Genomic DNA, 21,628 nt, shown 5'->3' on the forward strand with positions numbered 1-21,628 from the left:
TCGTGCGGTAGTTGAGCAGTACTCGGGACAGGCGGGTTTGGAGTGAGCCTTCTGTGACTCGTTTAAGGCTCTGTTTGTACTGTCCGCTCTGCCTGCCCATTGGAGGCTGGTTTAACCGGGGCCAAGGTGACATGTTTGATCCCATTGCGGGATCATGAATTCTTTAAATTCGCCACTGGTGAAACATGCCCTGTTGTCACTGACCAGTATGTCAGGCAGGCCGTGGGTGGCAAACATGACCATCAGGCTTTCAATGGTGGCGGTGGCAGTGCTTCCCGACATTATTTGACATTCAATCCATTTTGAAAAAGCATCCACCACCACCAGGAACATTTTACCGAGAAACGGGCTCGCATAGTCAACATGGATCCTCGGCCATGGTCTAGAGGGCCAGGACCACAAACCTAGTGGTCACTATCTGGGCGCATTGCTCAACTGAGCACACACGCTGCATTGCCGTACACAAGACTCTGAGTCAGAGTTGATACCGGGCCACCACACGTGGGATCTGGCTATCGCTTTCATCATTACTATACCCGGGTGTGTGCTGTGGAGATCCGAGATGAACGTCTCACTGCCCTTTTTGGATAGCACTACGCGGTTACCCCACAACAGGCAGTCTGCCTGAATGGACAGCTCGTCCTTTCACCACTGGAACGGCTTGATTAGCTCTTGCATTTCAATGGGGATGCTGGCCCAGCTCCCATGCAGTACACAGTTTTTTACTAGGGACAGCAGAGGATCTTGGCTGGTCTAAGTCCTAATCTGGCGGGCCGTGACAGGTGATTTATCATTTTCAAATGCTTCCATGACCATCAACAAGTCTGCGGGCTGTACCACCATCAACAAGTTTGCAGGCTGCGCCATTTCCACCCCCGTGGTGGACAATGGTAGCTGACTGAGAGCATCCGCACAGTTCTCGGAGCCTGGCCTGTGGCGGATGGTATAGTTATACGCTGATAGCGCGAGTGCTCACCTTTGCATGCGGGCTGAGGCATTAGTATTTATCCCCTTGTTTTCAGCGAATAGGGATATGAGGGGCTTGTGATCGGTTTCCAGCTCAAATTTGAGGCCAAACAGGTACTGATGCATTTTCTTTACCCCGAACACACATGCTAATGCCTCTTTCTCAATCATGCTGTAGGCCGTCTCGGCCTTAGACAAGTTCCTGGAAGCATAGGCGACAGGTTGCAACTTCTCCGCAGCATTAGCTTGTTGTAATACACACCCGACTCCGTACGACGACGCATCACATGCTAGCACAAGTCTTTTACACGGGTTATACAATACAAGCAGCTTGTTGAAGCATAAAATGTTTCTGGCTTTCTCAAAAGCAATTACTTGTTTTTTTTCCCCATACCCAGTTCTCACCTTTACGCAGTAACACATGTAGGGGTTCTAAGAGGGTGCTTAACCCCGGTAGGAAGTTACCAAAATAGTTGACGAGACTCAGGGACGACCGCAGCTCCATGACGTTCTGTGGCCTGGGCGCGTTCCTGATAGCCTCTGTCTTGGCGTCTGTGGGCCGAATGCCGTCCGCCGCGATCTTTCTCCCCAAAAACTCCACTTCTGTTGCCATGAAGATGCATTTCGACCTCTTCAGCCGCAGCCCTACGCGATCCAGTCGCTGGAGGACCTCCTCCAGGTTTTGTAGGTGCTCGGCGGTGTCCCGACCCATGACCAATATGTCGTCCTGAAAAACCACCATGCGTGGTACCGACTTGAGTAGGCTCTCCATGTTTCTCTGGAAGATCGCTGCAGCCGACTGAATTCGAAACGGGCATCTGTTGTAGATGAGCAGTCCCTTGTGCGTGTTGTTGCAGGTGAGGCCCTTCGAAGACTCCTCCAGCTCCTGCGTCATGTAGGCCGAAGTCAGGTCGAGCTTGGTGAACATCTTGCCTCATGCCAGCCTCGCAAATAGGTCGTCTGCCTTAGGTCGCGGGTATTGGTCCTGTAGCGAGAAACGATTAATAGTTACTTTATAATCGCCCGCAAATCCTGACCGTGCCATCACTTTAGAGTACTGGAACAATCGGGCTGGCCCACTCGCTGAATTCCACTGGGGAGATGATGCCCTCGCGTTGCAGCCTGTCCAGCTCGATTTCCACTCTCTCCCTCATCATGTGAGGTACCGCTCGCGCCTTGTGGTGAATGGGTCGTGCCTCTGGGACCAAGTGGATCCGCACCTTCGCCCTGGAAAAGTTTCCAGTGCCTGGCTCAAAAAGGGAAGGAAATTTTTTCAGAATCTGGGTATATGAGGCCTCATCAACATGTGATAGCGCTCGGATGTCATCCCAGTTCCAGCAGATTTTGCCCAGCCAGCTCCTTCCAAGCAATGTGGGGCCATCGCTTCGGGACAATCCAGAGTGGCAGTTCGTGCGCTGTGCCCTCGTATGTGACCTTGACCATGGCACTACCCAGGACACTGATGAGCTCTTTGGTGTACGTTCTCAGTTTCGTGTGGATGCGGCTCAGGGCTGGTCTGAATGCTTGTTGCGCCACAGTCTCTCAAACATCTTTTTACTCATGATGGATTGGCTAGCACCAGTGTCCAGTTCGATGGCTATGGGTAAGCCATTCAATTTTACATTTAGCATTATAGGTGGACATTTCATCAAAAATGTGTGCACCCCGTGTACTTCAGCATCTGTCTCCTCTCTCTGAGGCTTGAAATTGCTTTGATCCACCATGGACCGACCTTCCTTTGCCATGTGGTGGTTAGCAGGTTTTGCAGAGCTTGCAGCTCGTCTGCAAGCTCGTTGGAGGTGCCCCATTGTTCCACAGCTCTTGTAAACATATCATTTGAAGCGGCATGAATAGGCTGAATGGAAGCCTCCACAACGCCAACAAGGTGTGAATTGCCTTGCATTCATCCTTTGTTGCGGACTCTGAGTCATCTGGGTCACCTGAAGCCTGCTGGCAGTTGCAGACTCGTGGTTTCTGCCCTGTACATTTCTGCTCGCAAACACAGTTCCAGTTAATTTATGAACATTGCTAGCACTTGTGTGCTGAGAGATTTGTTTGGTGTTATCACTGGTGGACATAAACGCCTGTGCTATCGCAATGAGGGTCAGTGTCTCTACAGTCAAAAGTTTTCGTAGGATGGTCTCGTGGCCAATGCCCAGTACAAAAAAGTCTCTGAGCACTTGCTCCAGGTAGCCATCAAACTCACACTGTCCTGCAAGTCACCTTAGCTCGGCGATGTAGCTCACCACTTCCCGACCTTCAGATCACTGGCACGTGTAGAACCGATACCTCGCCATCAGCACGCTCTCCCTCGGGTTAAGATGCTCCCGAACCAGTGTACACAGCTCCTCATATGACTTATCTGTGGGTTTCACCGGAGCCAGAAGATTCTTCATGAGGCTGTAGGTCGGCGCCCCGCAGACTGTGAGGAGGACCGCTCTCCTTTTTGCAGCGCTTCCTTCTCCGTCCAGCTCGTTGGCTACAAAGTACTGGTCTAGCCGTTCGACATAGGCTTCCCAGTCCTCACCCTCCGAGAACTTCTCCAGGATGCTCACACTTTGCTGCATCTTTGCGTTGGATTTGTATACTCGTCACCAGTTATTGTGTTCCTAACACAGATGAGACTGCACACAGGGAGGTTAAAGTAACAGTGACCTCAGTCTTTAATAAGACACTCCAGAGTGAGGAACAGGCTTTAGGGGCCGGCTTATATACTGTGCTCCCAAGGGATGCTGGGATCCCTTGGGACTTCAGTGGATGCGCTCCCTGGTGGTGGAACATGGGAGTGCATACTTTACAGATACACAACAGAACCCATCATGTGTTGGAGGTGGAGAAGAGGCCAGGTCACCAGTGGGGAAGGAGAGCTCCAGACGTCGCTGAAGGAGGAGGGGAGGCCAACCACTGTCATAGGGGAGTTGGACCCGGTCGCCATTGAGGGGGAGGTCGCCTGTCGCCGCAGGAGGTCCAGCCGTCGTCGGGGAGTTTCCTGACTCCACATGCTCTGACCTTAGTCATGAGTCTACTGTATAGTAACTTATCAAAGGCCTTTGGGTGTTTGTATCACTGGAAAGCTGTTTCAGTCAATGTGGGGGGCATGATTAAGAAGTTTGCAGATGATACAAAAATTAGCCCTGTGGTTGATAGTGAGGAAGAAAGCTGTCGACTGCAGCAAGATATCAATGGACTAGTCAGGTGGGCAGAAAAGTGGCAAATGAAATTAAATCCAGAGAAGTGTGAGGTAATGCATTTGGGGAGGGCTAACAAGGCAAGGGAATACACAATAAATGGTAGGACACTAAGAAGTGTAGAGGAACAGAAGGACCTGGGAATGCATGTCCACAGATCCATGATGGTAGCAGGACAGGTAGATAAGATGGTTAAGAAGGCATGTGGGATACTTTCCTTTAGTAGCTGAGGCATAGAATATAATAGCAGGGGGTTTATGCTTGAACTGTATAAAACACTAGTTAGGCCACAGCAAGAATACTGCGTGCAGTTCTGGTCACCATATTACAGGAAAGATGTGATTGCACCAGAGAGGGTACAGAGGAGATTTACGAGGATGTTGCCGGGAGTGGAGAATTTTAGCTGTGAGGAAAGATTGGATAGGCTGGAGTTGCTTTCTTTGGAACAGAGGAGGCTGAGGATAGACCCAAGGGAGGTGTATAATATTATGAGGGGCCTAGATAGAATGGACAGGAAGGATCTATTTCTCTTAGCAGAGCGGTCAATAACCAGGGGCCATAGATTTAAAATAATTGCTGGAAGGATTTGAGGGAAGTTGAGGAGAAATTGTTTCACCCAGTAGATGGTGGGGGTCTGAAAGGGTGGTAGAGGCAGAAACCCTCATCACATTTAATAAGTACTTGAATGTGCATTTGAAGTGCTGTACCCTACAAGGCTATGAACCAAGAGCTGGAAAGTGGGATTAGGCTGGATAGCTCTTTTTTGGCTGACACAGACACGATGGGCAGAATGGCCTCCTTCTGTGCTGTAAATTTCTATGATTCTATGACAGTCTATATATATTACGTTCACTGCATTACCCTTGTCTATTCTTTCTGTTACTTGTTCAAAGAATTCAATAAGGTTGGTCAAGCATGACCTTCACTTTTGAAATCCGTGCTGACTATTCTTTACTATATTTTCAGTTTCTAGATGTTTTTCTGTTATATCTTTGAGTAAAGAATCCAATATTTTTCCTACCACCGACGTTAAGCTAACTGGTCTATAGTTCCCTGGATTTGTTCTATCTCCCTTTTTGAATATTCGCTGTTTTGCCAGTCCTCTGGCACTATTCCCTTTTCTATTAAATGTTAGTGCCTCTGCTATCTCTTCCTTAGCTTCTTTGCGTATGCTCGCATGTAAATCTACTAGACCTGGGGTTTTATCCTCTCTCTGCTTGTGCTGTTTATCAATTATCTCCCTCCTTTCTATCTTAAATCTCTTGATATCCTTTTTGATCTGTTCTTCTGATATCATGTCCACCTTGTTAGTCTTTCAGGTGAAAACTGAGGCACTGAAGTTATTTGTGCCATTTCACTGTAAATTACCTGTGAGTTTATCTTGTGCATTCTTTAGTGGCCCTATCTCTATCTTAATTTCCCGTTTGTTATTTGTGTCTGTAGAATACTTTCTATTTGTTTTTATAATTCTTTGATAATTAATTTCTTTTCATTTCAATCACCATGTTGACTTTTTTCAAATCTTATCTTTGTTCTTTGCCAATAAACTATTTTTTTCCACGAAGGTGTGGTTCAAAATGTGTGTGTTCATTGTTACTGTAGCTGGCCCTTTAACATTAGGTCACATGATATCATGCGCACTTCGCCAACTATAGGTGCAATACAGTTGAGTGTCCAAAATCCAGCGTTCCAAAATTCGGAATGCTCTGAAATCCCGACACCGCGTTGATGCGTGGAGGGGTCATCCGGAATCCTGAAAATGTTCAGAAATCCGAACATTTTTTTTAAACCGATTACTGCTGCGAATTGGGCCTGGGGGGGGGAGAAACACACACAAAAATTAAAATTCACAAAGCATTCACAAAACCCTTACCAACTAAATCGCTGAAAAAGAATTAAAAAGTAAAAACTTTAACTTGCCTGTTTTGCAGGTCTTCAACAGAGGTTTTCCCAGCTGCCAACACTGCCGAGCCCAGAACTGCCGCCCAACCCCCACCCTCCGCCACCGACCCGGACCCTCCACCTCTGCCCCGGACCCTCCACCACCCCCGACCCTCCACCACCGACCCTCCACTACCATCCAGGACCCTCCCCACCCCGCCCTCTGCCGCTGCAACACTCTTACCTCGGCCCAGGTGTTTTCGGATTTGGGATGTCAGAAAGACGGAAATACCCGGAATCCGGAACAGCCTCTTTCCTGAGGTTTCCGGATTTTGGACGCTCCACCTGTACCTTTAGACTGCTGAGAACACTCAGTATTTTTAACAACTGTCTGAGGCTTAATTTCCTCTCACAAAAGAATTTGATGAAAATGCATTAATGAGGCTGCTGCCAAAGGAAATTGGGCCCCCTGTTGATTGAAGGTTGTAATATAATCTCGGGGTCTAAAGGCTACTTAAACTTTTTTCTAGCTTTTCTCTTACAATTTTGTTTATACTCAAAAGATTGTACTGCAAGTCTCAATCCCCTACGTGATTTTTTAATCACATTTCATTGCAATCACTCTATTTTCCTTCCAGTTCTTCAGCTGATCTGAGATTCAGCATGGCACTGTGTGATGAGGAGAAATCATTCAGGCAGAAGAGAAGAGAACAATGCATGGAAGGAATTAAGAAGCTCTTGGGCCCAAACAATTCCACAAGTGCACCACAATCAATCCGGGAGGTAAAGTCTCAGCATGTGATGAACTCTATTTATTACGGGAGGATTCGACTGCATTGGGAATACTAAGGCTGGGAATTGGCATTCATTATGGATAATAGAGGTGGGGTTATCAAACTGGTGATGGGATGGGCACATTTTATTACCTGTACAGATCTATATTCCAGTGTGCTTCAAATTGCATGGAGCCTGTCACCAGCATCCTAGACCAGGCTTCTGGTCCAAGAGAATTCTTAAAAGAAAATAAATAATTATATTGATATAGCGCCTTTAACAACCTCAGGACATCTCAAAGCACTTGCAAATAATTAAGTACTTTTAAAGTGTAGTCACTGTTGGAATGTAGGAAACGCAGCAGCCAATTTGGGTACAGCAAGCTCCCACAAACAGCAATGAAATAAATAACCAGATAATGTTTCTTATGATGTTGGTTGAGGGATAAATATTGAGCAGGACACTGGGAGAACTCCCCTGCTCTCTTTGAATAGCGCTGTGGGATCTTTTACATCCACCTGAGAGGGTAGGCCAAGGACTCGGTTTAACGTCTCATCCGAAGGACAGCATCTCTGACAATGCAGCACTCCCTCAGTACTGCACTGAAGTGTCAACCTGGATTATGTGCTCAAGTCTCTGGAGTGGGATTTGAACCCATGACCTTCTGACACCAAAGCGAGAGTCCTATCTAGGACATGGCTGACACCTATGCTATGCTTTTGACTTTCACAGACTGAGATACTGAGGCTTTAGTTGAATCTTTTGCTCCAGCTTCTCCTTATTCAAATACCCCCACAAAAATAACACAACATTGAACATTAAATCACAAGTGGAATAATCAGTATTTAATCACAGAATAAAACTCAGCTGGTTACTGATGTACAGTGGTTTCATCACATATTTAAAGTAGGTTCTGTTTTGTAAGATAACCTCCGAGCATTTATCCAGTACAGCCTCCGGAGTGCGAGAATGTCTGGTTTGTATCCACACTAATACGTGTGCACATATCTTTACTGTCATGTCTATACTGAGATCTGTTACAATAATTCATGATCTTCATGCCTAGTGGTTTGATTGCAAATGATTCTGACACACCACGAGCTGTCTCCAGGCATCTCCATGATTGTCACTATATAGTTGCTACCTGCACCTTATCTACCCTTCAGACAGTGCGCTCTGAGAGAGGTGAATTAAACTTGTGGAAGTGGATGGATGTTAATAAGCCAGACAGGAAGGCCAATAGGTGACATTGTTTGAGGCAGACTGGAGATCCAACAAGTGGGACAAAATGGGCTCAACATACCTGATATGGCTCCAGTGCCCATTTATTTGGCAATATTTCCAGATAGGTCCTGTCATGAAAGAGGTGCGGAAGTGCGTTGTAATAATTTGGAGCACAGAATTTACAGGGTTTACACTGACAATTGCAGGTTGAATTTCAGTCCTGATAGAGGTCCTCCATTGTCAATCAAACTAGAGGTATGGGTGTGAGACAGAGTCAGTGTAAGTGGGTTTACCAAGAAGCCCTTACTGAGATTCTTTTGCACTATGTCATTATTCATGTGCCCTGTAACATTATTGAAGTTTCTCTGTTGTTTTTCAGGTGCCAACAATAGCTATTCTGGGTTCTGGGGGAGGATTTAGGGCGATGGTAGGATTTTCTGGTGTTATGAAGGCATTGATGGAGTCTGGCGTTTTCGACTGTTCAACCTATGTCACAGGACTTTCTGGTTCCACTTGGTAAGTTCCACATCAAGAGATCTTTCTCAGACATTGTCCCATGAGTAAAATTGCATGTGTGAACTGTTTGAAATATCAAGCCCCTCCCAGTGACTGAGTAGGTAAATGCAGCATCCAGTGTGATTTTAGACTGTACAGAGCAGAAAGTCTCTAGATTTGATCTCTTCTCTATGCTGAGTTAGCTGATCTCAGCGTGGTCGTTGATGGAAGATAGTACTGTTGGCCTTAATGTCAAAGAGCTCAGCTGGGGTATGAGACCAGCCCTCCTCATCACAATCCTGTCATCTCTGCTGGAAACGTTCATGGGTGGATGCTATTGGGCTCAGCTGTGATGGTCATCATAGCCAAATAGCCTATTAACACACCATTTAGGGTCATGCATGAAGAATGGTTACTGGGAAAAATACCAGAGAGATGCTGGAGTCCCTGGGCCCACACTGAGATATACAGGCCAGGGATTGAGCTTGAGACATTCTGGTGTCCAAAGGCACTATTATATTTTGGAAGACTCACACAAGCACTGCTAGGGTTCTCAAAGTGCAAGGTTTTAGCCTGGAAAGGAGACATCTAAGAGGTAATCTGATAGACCTGTGTAAAAGGCAGAGGTTTCCAAGCTACTGTTGATGAACCCATCTTCGGAAATTCATGTCCCATGCACACCCTTCTCCTTCTAAGAAACAGTATTTTTGCATAATTAATGTTAGTGTAGATATAGCTAGAAATCCAGAACATTACACCGGTTTTGGTACTGTTTTAATTCTGCTCCCTTACACTTTTGGGTTTTAATATGAAATCCAATCATATCATTAGAACTGACTGGCCTGGAAATTCCTCGAATCGACTCCAAGATCCGGAGCTTCAAGCAACCCGGAAGTATGTTGTGGCACACTGTCACGTCATGTTGGTTATATATCAAAGAAGTGTTGGGAATCTATTTCCATTTGTTTTCTTTGGGATGGATGAGGCCGGAGTTGTCACTTTGCAGAGTGCCAGTGCAAAGGAGGGAACATGGCAGCATTGAAAGGGCTTTTGCGTTATTCTCTTGTTTACACACCTCTCCTTCTCAATCAGGTACATGTCAGCATTGTATTCTCACCCTGACTTTCCAAAAAAAGGGCCTGGTGAGATCAACAAAGAGCTGATGGAAAATGTCAGCTATAGTCCGATGTTCCTGCTGACCCCTCTGAAGATCAGACGATACATTGAGGCGCTGTGGAAGAAGAAGAGCTCAGGGCAACCGGTCACCTTTACCGATGTGTTTGGGATGCTCATTGGTGAAACGCTGATTCAAAGTGTAAGTTGGGAATATTTCCTATTTCGCAATATCAAAACACACAGCCCTGAACAGGATGCGTGCTGATAGCAGTGCTATTTCTACAATGAAAAAAGCTACAGCAGGAGCAAAATTGATGCTTTGACAGTCCTGGTTAGTAAAATGGACACCAGCGAAATACAAGAGGTTATTCTGCTAAAGAAGATCCCAAATCTAGGGTCTTTCCCAAGATTGGAATAAATCCTGTGTCCAGAGTTACCGGCTATATTCCACATTTATTCTCTGCTTTACATATTAAAACATTAAAAATTAATTGCTAAACCTTTGTGTTATCATGTCTGTAAGTCATAGTCTGTAAGTCACCCACATGTGCTGAGTGAGAAGTATTTTATGGTTTTGTATATTTCTGTAAATCTACTGTGATTGATTAAAAACTTTACATGGTATATTAAGCAGGAGGGAGCTGGCCCTCTAAGCCAGAGTTGCTGGGTTTGATAAATATATCTTGGTTGAATTGACTGTGGAAGGGAGATGGCCCTAATCGCACCACTTTCTCCTCCTCCTCACCCAATTCAAGATATTCATACTAGGTGCTCAGCCTGCTGTGCAATAGCTGAATTATGTAAGATCTTTAGAAGCTGTGGTCTGGGCATTATTAAAGTTATAATACAAAGCTACATATTGGAGCACCAAATGGTGCATAGTGCAGGGAGTTATAAAAATATATATTTATGGGATTTTCAGTCTTTTACACTGAGATTGTGAGAACCAGAGAAGCTTCATAATATGGTAGAATTCTTCATTAAGATGGAGAGTGACAGTTAATACAGAGACTAGAGTCCTGAACTTAAAGAAAGGTAACTTCGATGGTATGAGACGTGAATTGGCTAGGATAGACTGGCAAATTATACTTAAAGGGTTGACGGTGGATAGGCAATGGCAGACATTTAAAGATGGATGAACTTCAACAATTGTACATCCCTGTCTGGCGTAAAAATAAAACAGGGAAGGTGGCTAACAAGGGAAATTAGGGATAGTGTTAAATCCAAAGAAGAGGCATATAAATAGGCCAGAAAAAGCAGCAAACCTGAGGACTGGGAGAAATTTAGAATTCAGTAGAGGAGGACAAAGGGTTTAATTAGAAGGGGGAAAATAGAGTATGAGAGTAAGCTTGCAGGGAACATGAAAACTGACTGCTAAAGCTTCTATAAATATATGAAGAGAAAAAGATTAGTGAAGACAAATGTAGGTCCCTTGCAGTCAGAATCAGGTGAATTTATAATGGGGAACAAAGAAATGGCAGACCAGTTGAACAAATACTTTGGTTCTGTCTTCTCTAAGGAAGACACAAATAACCTTCTGGAAATACTAGGGAATCGAGGGTCTAGCGAGAAGGAGGAACTGAAGGAAATCCTTATTAGGCAGGAAATTGTGTTAGGGGAATTGATGGGATTGAAGACCAATAAATCCCCAAGGCCTGATAGTCTGCATCCCAGAGTACTTAAGGAAATGGCCCTAGAAATAGTGGATGCATTGGTGGTCATTTTCCAACATTCTTTAGACCCTGGATTAGTTCCTATGGATTGGAGGGTAGCTAATGTAACCCCATTTTTTAAAAAAGGAGGAAGAGAGAAAACAGGGTATTATAGACAGGTTAGCCTGACATCAGTAGTGGGGAAAATGTTGGAATCAATTATTAAAGATGTAATAGCAGCACATTTGGAAAGCAGTGACAGGATCGGTCCAAGTCAGCATGGATTTATGAAAGGGAAATCATGCTTGACAAATCTTCTAAAATTTTTTGAGGATGTAACTAATAGAGTGGCCAAGGAAGAACCAGTGGATGTGGTGTATTTGGACTTTAAAAAGGCTTTTGACAAGGTTCCACACAAGAGATTAGTGTGCAAAATTAAAGCACATGGTATTGGGGGTACTGTATTTACGTGGATAGAGAACTGGTTGGCAGACAAGAAGCAAAGAGTAGGAATAAACGGATCCTTTTCAGAATGGCAAGCAGTGACTAGTGGGGTACCGCAAGGTTCAGTGCTGGGACCCCAGCTATTTACAATATACCTTAATGATTTAGACGAAGGAATTGAATGTAATATCTCCAAATTTGCAGTTGACACTAAGCTGGGTGGCAGTGTGAGCTGTGAGGAGGATGCTAAGAGGCTGCAGGGTGATTTGGACAGGTTAGGTGAGTGCGCAAATGCATGGCAGATGCAGTATAATGTAGATAAATGTGAGGTTATCCACTTTGGTGGCAAAAACAGGAAGGCAGAATATTATCTGAATGGTGACAGATTAGGAAAATGGGAGGTACAATGAGACCTGGGTGTCATGGTACATCAGTCATTGAAAGTTGGCATGCAGGTACAGCAGGCAGTGAAGAAAGCAAATGGCATGTTGGCCTTCATAGCGAGAGGATTTGATATAGGAGTAGGGAGGTCTTACTACAGTTGTACAGGGCCTTGGTGAGGCCACACCTTGAATATTGTGTACAGTTCTGGTCTCTTGATCTAAGGAAGGACATTCATGCTATTGAGGGAGTGCAGCGAAGGTTCATCAGACTGATGCCTGGGATGGTAGGACAGACATATGAAGAAAGACTGGATCGACTGGGCTTCTCGTCACTGGAATTTAGAAGAATGAGAGGGGATCGCATAGAAATATATAAAGTTCTGTTGGGATTGGACAGGTTAGATGCAGGAAGAATGTTCCCGATGTTGGGGAAGTCCAGAACCAGGGGTTACAGTCTAAGGATAAGGGGTAAGCCATTTAGGACTGAGATGAGGAGAAACTTCTTCACTCAGAGAATTGTGAACCTGTGGAATTCTCTACCACAGAAAGTGGTTGAGGCCGGTTCGTTAGATATATTCAAAAGGGAGTTAGATTTGGCCCTGACGGCTAAAGGGATCAAGTGGTATGGAGAGAAAGCAGGAATGGCGTACTGAGATGAATGATCAGCCATGATCACATTGAATGCTGGTGCAGGCTCGAAGGGCCGAATGGCCTACTCCTGCACCTATTTTCTATGTTTCTATGTGAATCAGATAGGAAAAGGTAGATCATTGCTAAGGTAATTAGACACAGCGGGACCTTAACTCGAGCAGTGCTCAGTTTAACAGCAGCATGTTGACTTTGACGGGGGAGTGGGGTGGGCAGAAGGAACAACCATATAAGGACAGGGAAGCCTAGCTCAGACCATCATTATATATTGATACAGATGCCATCTTTATACTTTCATCAGTAAATCTGCAGCAATGGAATTTGGCCAGCAATCAGAGCGTACTAAAGAAAATCAAAGTATTTTATGCTCTCAGACTTGCACAATTACTACCAACCATTTGTCAAGCTAAGACGTTAATGACAAAATGTGTGTAATTTTGAAATACGCACATAGATCTGAGCAATCCAAGAGACCGAAGATAAATCAAGAGTGGCTGTTTTATTATTGCATGCAGTCTGAATCTTATCGCCATCAGTGGGTGTATTTATACACTTATTACGTTGTAGAAGCATTCCTGAGAGAAAACCTCATCGATAGACAGGAGTGCGTAGCCTTGAGAATGATGGTCTGCTTCACCTCCATCCCTGCTGTGTCAGCCCATTGAGCCAGAGCCAAGCCTGGTCCGTTCATACTGTGCCCTTCTCTTCAGCTCAAGTTATGCTGTGAAAACTGTGCGTTGCCAACTAGCAGCTGGAACTTCTTACCCTGTCAGGCCCACTTGGAAGTGAAAGCTCAGCTTTTGCTTGTGTACTAGCTTTGTTGCAGGGACTGCAGTTGCAGTTTCACTCCTTGTTGGGAGCACTTACCACAAGTTATTTACACCAAGGCATATGAGCTAAATTTACACAAGGAGCTCCTGTAATTGGTGTGATGCAGCTATCACATGCTGTGGTGAGCTGTGGGTTTAGACCTGCACTTCTTTAATGTGTTTATTCTCGATCTCAGCCTTACGTTTGTGTAAGTGCCCGAAGGGGCCAGTCAGAGCTCGGGCAATGGGGGAATCGACCAATCAATGGACCAGCCTGATGGCATTGGCTGGTAGGGGGAGGAGCACTGAGTCAGGATAGGAACCCAGTATGAATGTGGGTACCATTTAGTTAGTAGATTGGGACTAGATGATAGCAATGTGGGTTCATATAATCAGGAGAGGAATCTGATAACATTGGGTTCCCAGCCAGGAGATGGGCCTGGTAATAATGTGGGCTCAACTAGTCAGAAAGGGGCAGCATCTAGTCATAAATTAGGTCGAGACCCGCAAATCTGATCCTAACCTTGGCCTGGAGTTTCATTCTGGCTTTGAAGGGAGCAGAGTCTCTGCCTGGCCCATTGATGCTGGAGGGGATAGAGTGGAGTTCCAATATCGCCCGGTCTCTCAGAAGTCTGACAAAATATCGGCAGCCGCTATGCCTGATGAAACTTCACAACCCGAGAATGTCCCAAAGTGCTTTGCAGCCAATGGAATGTAGTCACTGTCGTTGTCCAGGATATGTGGGAGCCAATTTGAGCACAGTGAGGCCCCACTAACAGCAAATGAGATGAATGACCTGTTAATGTGTCTTGGCGGTATTTGTTAAAGGTTGAAAAAAAAGACTTGCATTTATATAGTGCCTTTCACAACCTCAGGACATCCCAAAGTGCTTTACAGCCAATTAAGTACTTTTGGAATGTAGTCATTGTTATAATGTAGGAATGTTGGCCAACAGACTGGGAAAACTCCCTGCTCTTCTTTAAATAGTGCCATGGAATAATTTATATCTGCCTTAGAATTACAAACTCACCTTTAATAGTTTGAACCTGTGGCTCCCTTGTCCTGTTATTGTGCTTTAATTTGTAGTGATTTGTTATTCTGTACTGTTTACTGTCTCGTATACAAAAAAAGTTATCCTCCAAATTAAAGGCATCTTAACTTGATTGGTTAATTTAATAGGATGATATTGTTTGTAGTTTAGTTTTGCCATTAGGGAGTTCAGCTGGTCTGGGCTTGTGACACCCAGTGCCCCTAGTGGTGTAATTCAATCTCAGGCCGTGTGCTATTTGTGGCCCGTGAGCCCGGGTAATCTTGCCCACAAATCCCCAGTGAACTCAAATTCTATTCGCATTTACATTACTTACTCACTGGTTTGTCCTCTTTGAAATTTGTGCGCTGGAGATTTAGAAAGGGCTTTTGTCTCCGTGGCAGATTAATCCTAAATCAGAATAGAAAGATTTCTTAGCTTCAGTAACGTGAGACATGTACCAGTTAAGCAGGCCACAAAGACAAGAAAGTTGGCCACCCTGGCACAGCCCATTGATTGCTGTGTTACACGTCTTTCTTTCAGTCAAATTGTTAAGTTAATTGTTCCCCCACTGTCCCCCCCCCCCCGCCCCCCCCCCGTATATAGCATACAAAGCAGAAAGTTTATAAGCATATTTCTCAGTGTGTTTTATTTCCCTTGAATTTAAATATTTATCCAGAAAGTAGACAGATTTCACAGTAAGGCACTCTTTAAATCCAGTGGATATAGTCGAGTAATGGAGTGTATTTATCTGTTTCTCTTATTCCGCATCACACAGGCAGAAGACAGATTCATTTTATTTTCTGATTTTCTCAGCTTTTCTCTCTTCCTCCCCTGAAGACTCTCGCTGAGTAACAATTCCATGCAAATCATCCAGAACCTCACCCGAGCTTTGTGCATGAGTCAAATCAGTAACAATTGGCAAACAGCTCAGCAGTGAGAAAAACCCATGTGTCTCAAGTAACTCAGACCTTTGACACTAGGGAACAGTTCAGTGGCTCTTCGCTGCACTGCTTCCAGCACTGAAATGCCCATTATTTCCCCTTGGGTGTTGTGCTGTTACTCGCCCCATGTGACCTTCACCAGTAGGGTAGATGGTTCAGGGCAGCAGGCACATCCTGTGCATTGGCTGATGGGAGATAAATTGTCAGAAAAAATTCCTGACTGAGGCAGAAAGTGAGAGAAAATAAATGAAGGACAGAAAGGCAGATTGACAAGGGATGAAACCTAATTAATGAAAGCCCAGAACTACTCATACTGCTCAGTGTTTGGGCTTGAAGATGAGAATATGGAATTCAAACCATTGGGCAAGAGGGAATCCATTTTTAACTGTGAAAAGTAGTTTGATTGTAGCAGATGTTTCTAAAATGTATTCTACTGTCTGTTGTATTGCAGAGAATGAACTTTAAGATGAGTGAGATGACGGACAAAATAAATGACGGCCATTGCCCCATGCCCTTGTTCACCTGTCTACACGTGAAACCTGATGTGTCTGAGCTCATGTTTGCAGGTATGTCCTGTTTTTTGGGGACAATTGTGGCTGAGTTATTCCAACAATTCGTGTCAGGAAATCCATCCAGGGTTACATCCCAGAATCACCAAGGAGCTGCTTTTCACTCCAAGAGTCTATTCCAATCCGTACTTTGTCACTTGGGGCGTGCGCATGTATGTGTGCGTTGCTTCCTTTTATTGATTTATATCTGGCTTTATTTTATTATTACTGCTTGTTTCTCTTCTGTATTCATCCTTTCTATTTACACACTTTCTCTGGTTATGGACAAGACGATTGATTTGGATCTATCGAAAAATGGAGAGAACCATAAATGTGATCCCCAAAATGGCAAAGTAAAAACTCCAAACCCTGTGTAATAAAGAATATAGGCCAGGAGTTTCCTCCTTTGGCACAACCAGACGTTCATCCTGAAAATGCACCCAATGTTACGTTTATTGTGCCAATGTCAAGTTATGCCCAAAAATCCTCCCAATCGCATTAGAATACACTAATCTTAAAATGGCGAAAATGGGCATAAACCAGCGTAAACAAGGAACCGATGAACCCTCACCCAGTATATTTTTTTTGAGTCTTAAAATTAAAAGTTTTAACTCATTTCACCATCAGTCATGCACATCAGGCACAGTCTGTTTAGGAAGCTTTTCAATTTTTATGTGACATATACTAATGACATAAAAATGGTTGAAAGGTACAGAGTAGATTTCAGTGAGGATAAATTTAAAGCAGCACTCAAGAAGTTAAAAGACCAGAGAAATGAATTTGTTTCCTATTAGGTCTGAAAATCTGGTCACAAAATTGAGAGATCTCCTCCTCAAACAAGCGCAATTGGAGGATACTCGCATTTACGAGTCGGGTGCATGGCCAGTTTTGTGGGCAGGGATTTGTTCCGCTCGAGTGTTTGATGGATGGACGTAACAGATCAAGGAAACTTGACCGATTGTTGTTACACCCAAATTACGGATCTATCCAGAATACGGTTGCAAATGCAGAGGAAACTCCAGGCCATAACTTGACTTTTTCCATCATTGTAAGCTAGGAGACCTGACTATATTAGGCAGGACGATGACATATGTGCAGTTGTGCAAAAGTCATAGATCTCGGGCCTCCATCCGAATGAAATAAAAAGAAAGACTTGCATTTCTATTGTGTCTTTCCCGCCCACCATATGTCCCAAAGCGCTTTACAGCCAATGAAGTACTGTCACAGTTGTAATGTGGGAAACACGGCAGCCAATTAGCTCACAGCAAACTCCCACAAACAACAACATGATAATGACCAGACAATCTGTTTTAGTAATGTTGATTGAGGGATAAATATTGGCCAGGACACCGGGGATAACTGCCCTGCCCTTCTTTGAAATAGTGCCATGGGATCTTTTACGTCCACCTGAGCGAGCAGACGGGGCCTCGGTTTAACGTCCCATCCGAAAAACGGCACCTCCGGCATTGCAGCACTCCCTCAGCACTGCACTGGAGTATCAGTCTAGATTTTTGTGCGCAAGTCTCTGAAGTGGGACTTGAACTGACAGCCTTCTGGCTCAGAGGCAAGGTTGCTATCAATTGAGCCACAGCTGGCATTTGTAGTAATATATATAATAATAATATAATAATATAAATGCCACAATAGAGCTGCAAGACTCTGACTCTAAATCAACTCGAACTGGAGTGTCCAAACGATGGCCTGTGGGACACTTGTAACCCTCAACCCCTGACAATCCAGCTATTGGAGCTGTAGCAGTTCTTATGGCTGGAATTTTCCCATACCAAAATGGGTGGATTTGGATTGTGGGGGCAGTTAAATTGTTAAAAGAGTGAATCCCGTCCTGCTCCTGCCTACAACCCGCCCACTTCTGGTTTCCTGGAGGCGGGACAGGGGGCGTTACCTCAATTTAAATATTGCAATCAGACTGGAAGACTCTTTTTCCCCTCCATTTTGTTGGGTTTCACACAATTCGTGAAACCCGACAGTTAAAACAGGCGGGGGGACTGCTGTATCCAGGAGGTAAGTGGCTTTACACCTTCCTCCTGGATCCAGGGTCCCTGCCTTGCCCAGCCCCGCGATCGGAGACCCACACCCAAGAGGCCACCAATTGCCTTTCCAGGCTTCCCCCCACTGTCCCTCCTCCCCCAAGCGAACCTCCCAACGTTGAAGATAAGTCCGGCCCTGATGCTCCGATTCCCCCCCACCCCCCGATCCTTGATCACCCCACCCCGGTGATTCTCGATTTTCCTCCCTACCGCGATCCCTCATTACCCCTCCCGATTGCCGACGTCCCTCTCGATTGCCGACTCGCCCCCACATTGCCAACGCCCCACTCCCACCAATCCCGACCCCCACCTCCCGCCGATCCCAGCCCCCCTCCCGCAATCCCTCTGCTAGACTGACCCCTCGCAACTGAGGCCTATCCGCCCGAATCCAGCTAGCCTTTCAAGCTGGCTGGCTGCGGGCGGGAAACAGAGGCCTCACATTCAAATTAAGCCCTGGGGGTAAAATCGGCTGGGCCTGCGGGAATCCCGGCCTCCTGGGTTTCCCGCCCACCTCAGACCTGCACCCCCAACCCGTCTCCCCGAACAAAATCCCGGCCTATGTTTGTGCTTTGATTTCTTATTTCTTAGTTTGATTTTATGGGTCTGCTGGTTTTAAAAAGGCCTCTTTGGAGGATAATTACGAAATCAGGATGCAAGGTTGCTTAGTACCAACATTTAGAGACACATGGGGCCAAAATTTGCGGTCAGAGGCTTCTGACCAAAATGTTTTTAACGAAAATACCTGGTGGTCCTGGAGGAACACAGAATTGAGCTCCGAGGCCTAGCAAACACAGTCCAGCCTAGGGGCCCATGTATTCCAGGAGTGTATGCGTAGCCTGGGATCACGCCAGCCTGGACCACCAATCACAATGTAGGATTCTCATTCAAGCTCCCATTACTGTGAATGGAAATGCCCCTAAAATCAAAGTTAAACACAAGCATAAATGAAAAAAAAACACTTCACTTTTTTAAAATTAAAATAAATTGCATTAAATTAAATGTTTTAAAGAAAAATGTATTTTCTTAAATTAAAAAAATAAGTTTTAATAGTGTTAACAATAAACTTACCTTCAATGACAGGGGTTTTAAAAAATAAGTATAACATTTATTCTTGCTATCTATTAAAATTCTTATGCTGGTAAAAGCAGGCTTTACTCCTGCTTTTACCTGGACTAAGAGTTTGAAGGACATTTACTGGGCAAGAATTGGGCAAATAGCCCAAATCTCTGCCCGCAAAGGCCCTTCTCCAAGGGATGCGTTGGGTCTGTTAAAATAAATTTTTACAGTTTGCAAGTGCCAGATTTCAGCGCATGCGCATCGTGCACTAAGAACCGGCACTTGCAGGGCCTCTACGGGTGAGTGCGCACATCGTATGCGCCCGTAGAGACCGCAGTTTTTGGCCTATGGTTTTCAATTTCATATGTAGCTCGGAGGCTCCATGTTACGTACCTATGTAGCCACAAAGATGGTACACCCTGATATCGAATATATTCCCCCATGCTTAAATGAACAGATTTGTAGATGCATTGTGTGTAATGTTGGCACTAAAAGGAGTGCTTAGTATTTATATAGTGGACTGAATCATTGATACTGTCTTGAACAAACAGGCAATTATTCACATTGACTCTCCCTTCCTTCCTTGACTTTATTTCTTTAATTCACAGACTGGGTGGAGTTCAGTCCGTATGAGATTGGAATGGCGAAATACGGAACATTCATGCATCCCAGCATCTTTGGCAGCAAGTTCTTCATGGGAACAGTGGTGAAGAAATATGAAGAGAATCCACTTCATTTCTTAATGGGTATTTGTCACCAAGGAACTCATAGTAAAAGTGGGCTTTCTGAGTCAACTTCTCTTTAGATTGAATAGACAAATAGAATTATCACCAATCAATTGTTGGTCTGGACAACCAAATGTTTAAAATTTCCAAATTTGTGAATCAGATGTTAAAAAAAAAGTCTAGTTTTAAATGGGTTCTTTATTTCCACTTGCTCCAATTTGTCCACAACCTCTGCTTGTTCAATATCCAGTCATGGACGAGTGCAATTTCCTCCAGTTAAACATTGGGAAAACTAAAGCCAGAATTATCAGCTCCCACCACAAACTCTGTACCCTCGCAACTGATTCCATTTCCTTCCTAGGCCACTGTCTCAGGGTCAACCAGACGGCTTAAATTTTGGCATTATATTTGACCTTGAGCTGAACTTCTGACCCCATATCCTCTCCATCAGAAATGCTGCCTGCTTTTTGATAGGATGAGATGAATTCAGATGGGCAGAGGCTCCTGTGGAGCATAATCATCCACATATGCTGTAAAATTCAATGTAATTCTGTTAAAGGCATGATATAAATGCAAGTTGTTATTGTAATATTTCATCCAAATATCAGCATCTCTCAAAATGCGGCACTCCTTCAGTACTGCACTGAAGTGCTAACCTAGATTATGGGCATGAACCTCCCGGTACAAACTCGGGAATGCTACCAAGCAAATCAAAACATGAGGGTTCAGGAGAGAGGCCTGTTATTTGGCATTCATCTGTACCATGCATGAATTACTGCATAATTCAACAATAATGACCATGAGTATAATAGGAGCATGGACCTGCTGCTACCTTACTGGCAAACTTGTTGAGAGGTGTGTCTCCATCCTTCAGTGCCCATGTGATGTTACAAAGTTCAGGTCTGCCGTAGATATTCTGTCGGGTTCAGTAATGTTTGCCACTCCTGTAAGCAGTCCCTGCATTTACATTAAGGAATGCCCCAATATTGCCCACTATCCAATTTTATACAGGGTAGTAGCGTAACTAAGGGCATAATTATATTTGCTCCTTCTGATCCAAACTAAATATTGTGTCGTTCACACTAGCATATCTTCAACCTTTCAATCGGAAGATTGACAATACTTTCGCGAGACAAGGCGAAATGTGAATTGTTAACCTGCTTAATTTTACAGGTGGCAAACTCACTTATTCATTTAACTTTAAAACCCTTCTTGTGAATAAGAAAAATAATACATTATTATCACTATCCAGGACAAAGCAGTCCACTTGATCGGTACCCCATCCACTGACTTAAACATCAACTCCCTCCACCACTGGCGCACTGTGGCTGCAGTGTGTACTATCTACAGAATCTACGCACCAAGGATTCTTCAGCAGCACCTCCCAAACCCTCAACCTCCGCCATCTAGAAGGACAAAGACAGCAAGCACATGGGAACACGACCACCTCCAAGTACCCATCCAAATGACATACCATCCTTCATTGTTACTGGTGTAAAATACTGGAGTTCCCTCCCTCACAGTACGGTGGAAGCACCTTCACCACACAGACGGCAGTGGTTGAAGAAGATGGCCCACCACCACCTTCTCAAGGACAATAAATGTCGGCCTTGCCAGCGACACCCACATCCCGAGAATGAATATTTTAAAAACATGCAGCTCTGTCCCAATTAGTGGACTAAATGCATTTGCTTTTAGTC

The 21,628-nt window shown here is 44.6% G+C and overlaps 1 protein-coding gene across 2 annotated transcripts in view; it reads left to right on the forward strand.

Annotated features, from left to right (window-relative positions):
* Positions 1 to 21,628, forward strand: part of LOC139268637 (cytosolic phospholipase A2-like) — a 246,768-nt gene that overhangs the window by 172,743 nt on the left and 52,397 nt on the right. For both annotated transcript variants that reach the window (XM_070887120.1, XM_070887121.1), the window contains exons 7-11: positions 6,674 to 6,818; positions 8,413 to 8,549; positions 9,621 to 9,843; positions 16,003 to 16,117; positions 19,812 to 19,949. In XM_070887120.1, coding sequence (XP_070743221.1) covers positions 6,674 to 6,818; positions 8,413 to 8,549; positions 9,621 to 9,843; positions 16,003 to 16,117; positions 19,812 to 19,949 — 758 coding nt within the window. The remainder of the gene's footprint in view (positions 1 to 6,673; positions 6,819 to 8,412; positions 8,550 to 9,620; positions 9,844 to 16,002; positions 16,118 to 19,811; positions 19,950 to 21,628) is intronic.

The sequence above is a fragment of the Pristiophorus japonicus genome, chromosome 8 (assembly GCF_044704955.1).
Source record: "Pristiophorus japonicus isolate sPriJap1 chromosome 8, sPriJap1.hap1, whole genome shotgun sequence".
Lineage (NCBI taxonomy): Eukaryota > Metazoa > Chordata > Chondrichthyes > Pristiophoridae > Pristiophorus > Pristiophorus japonicus.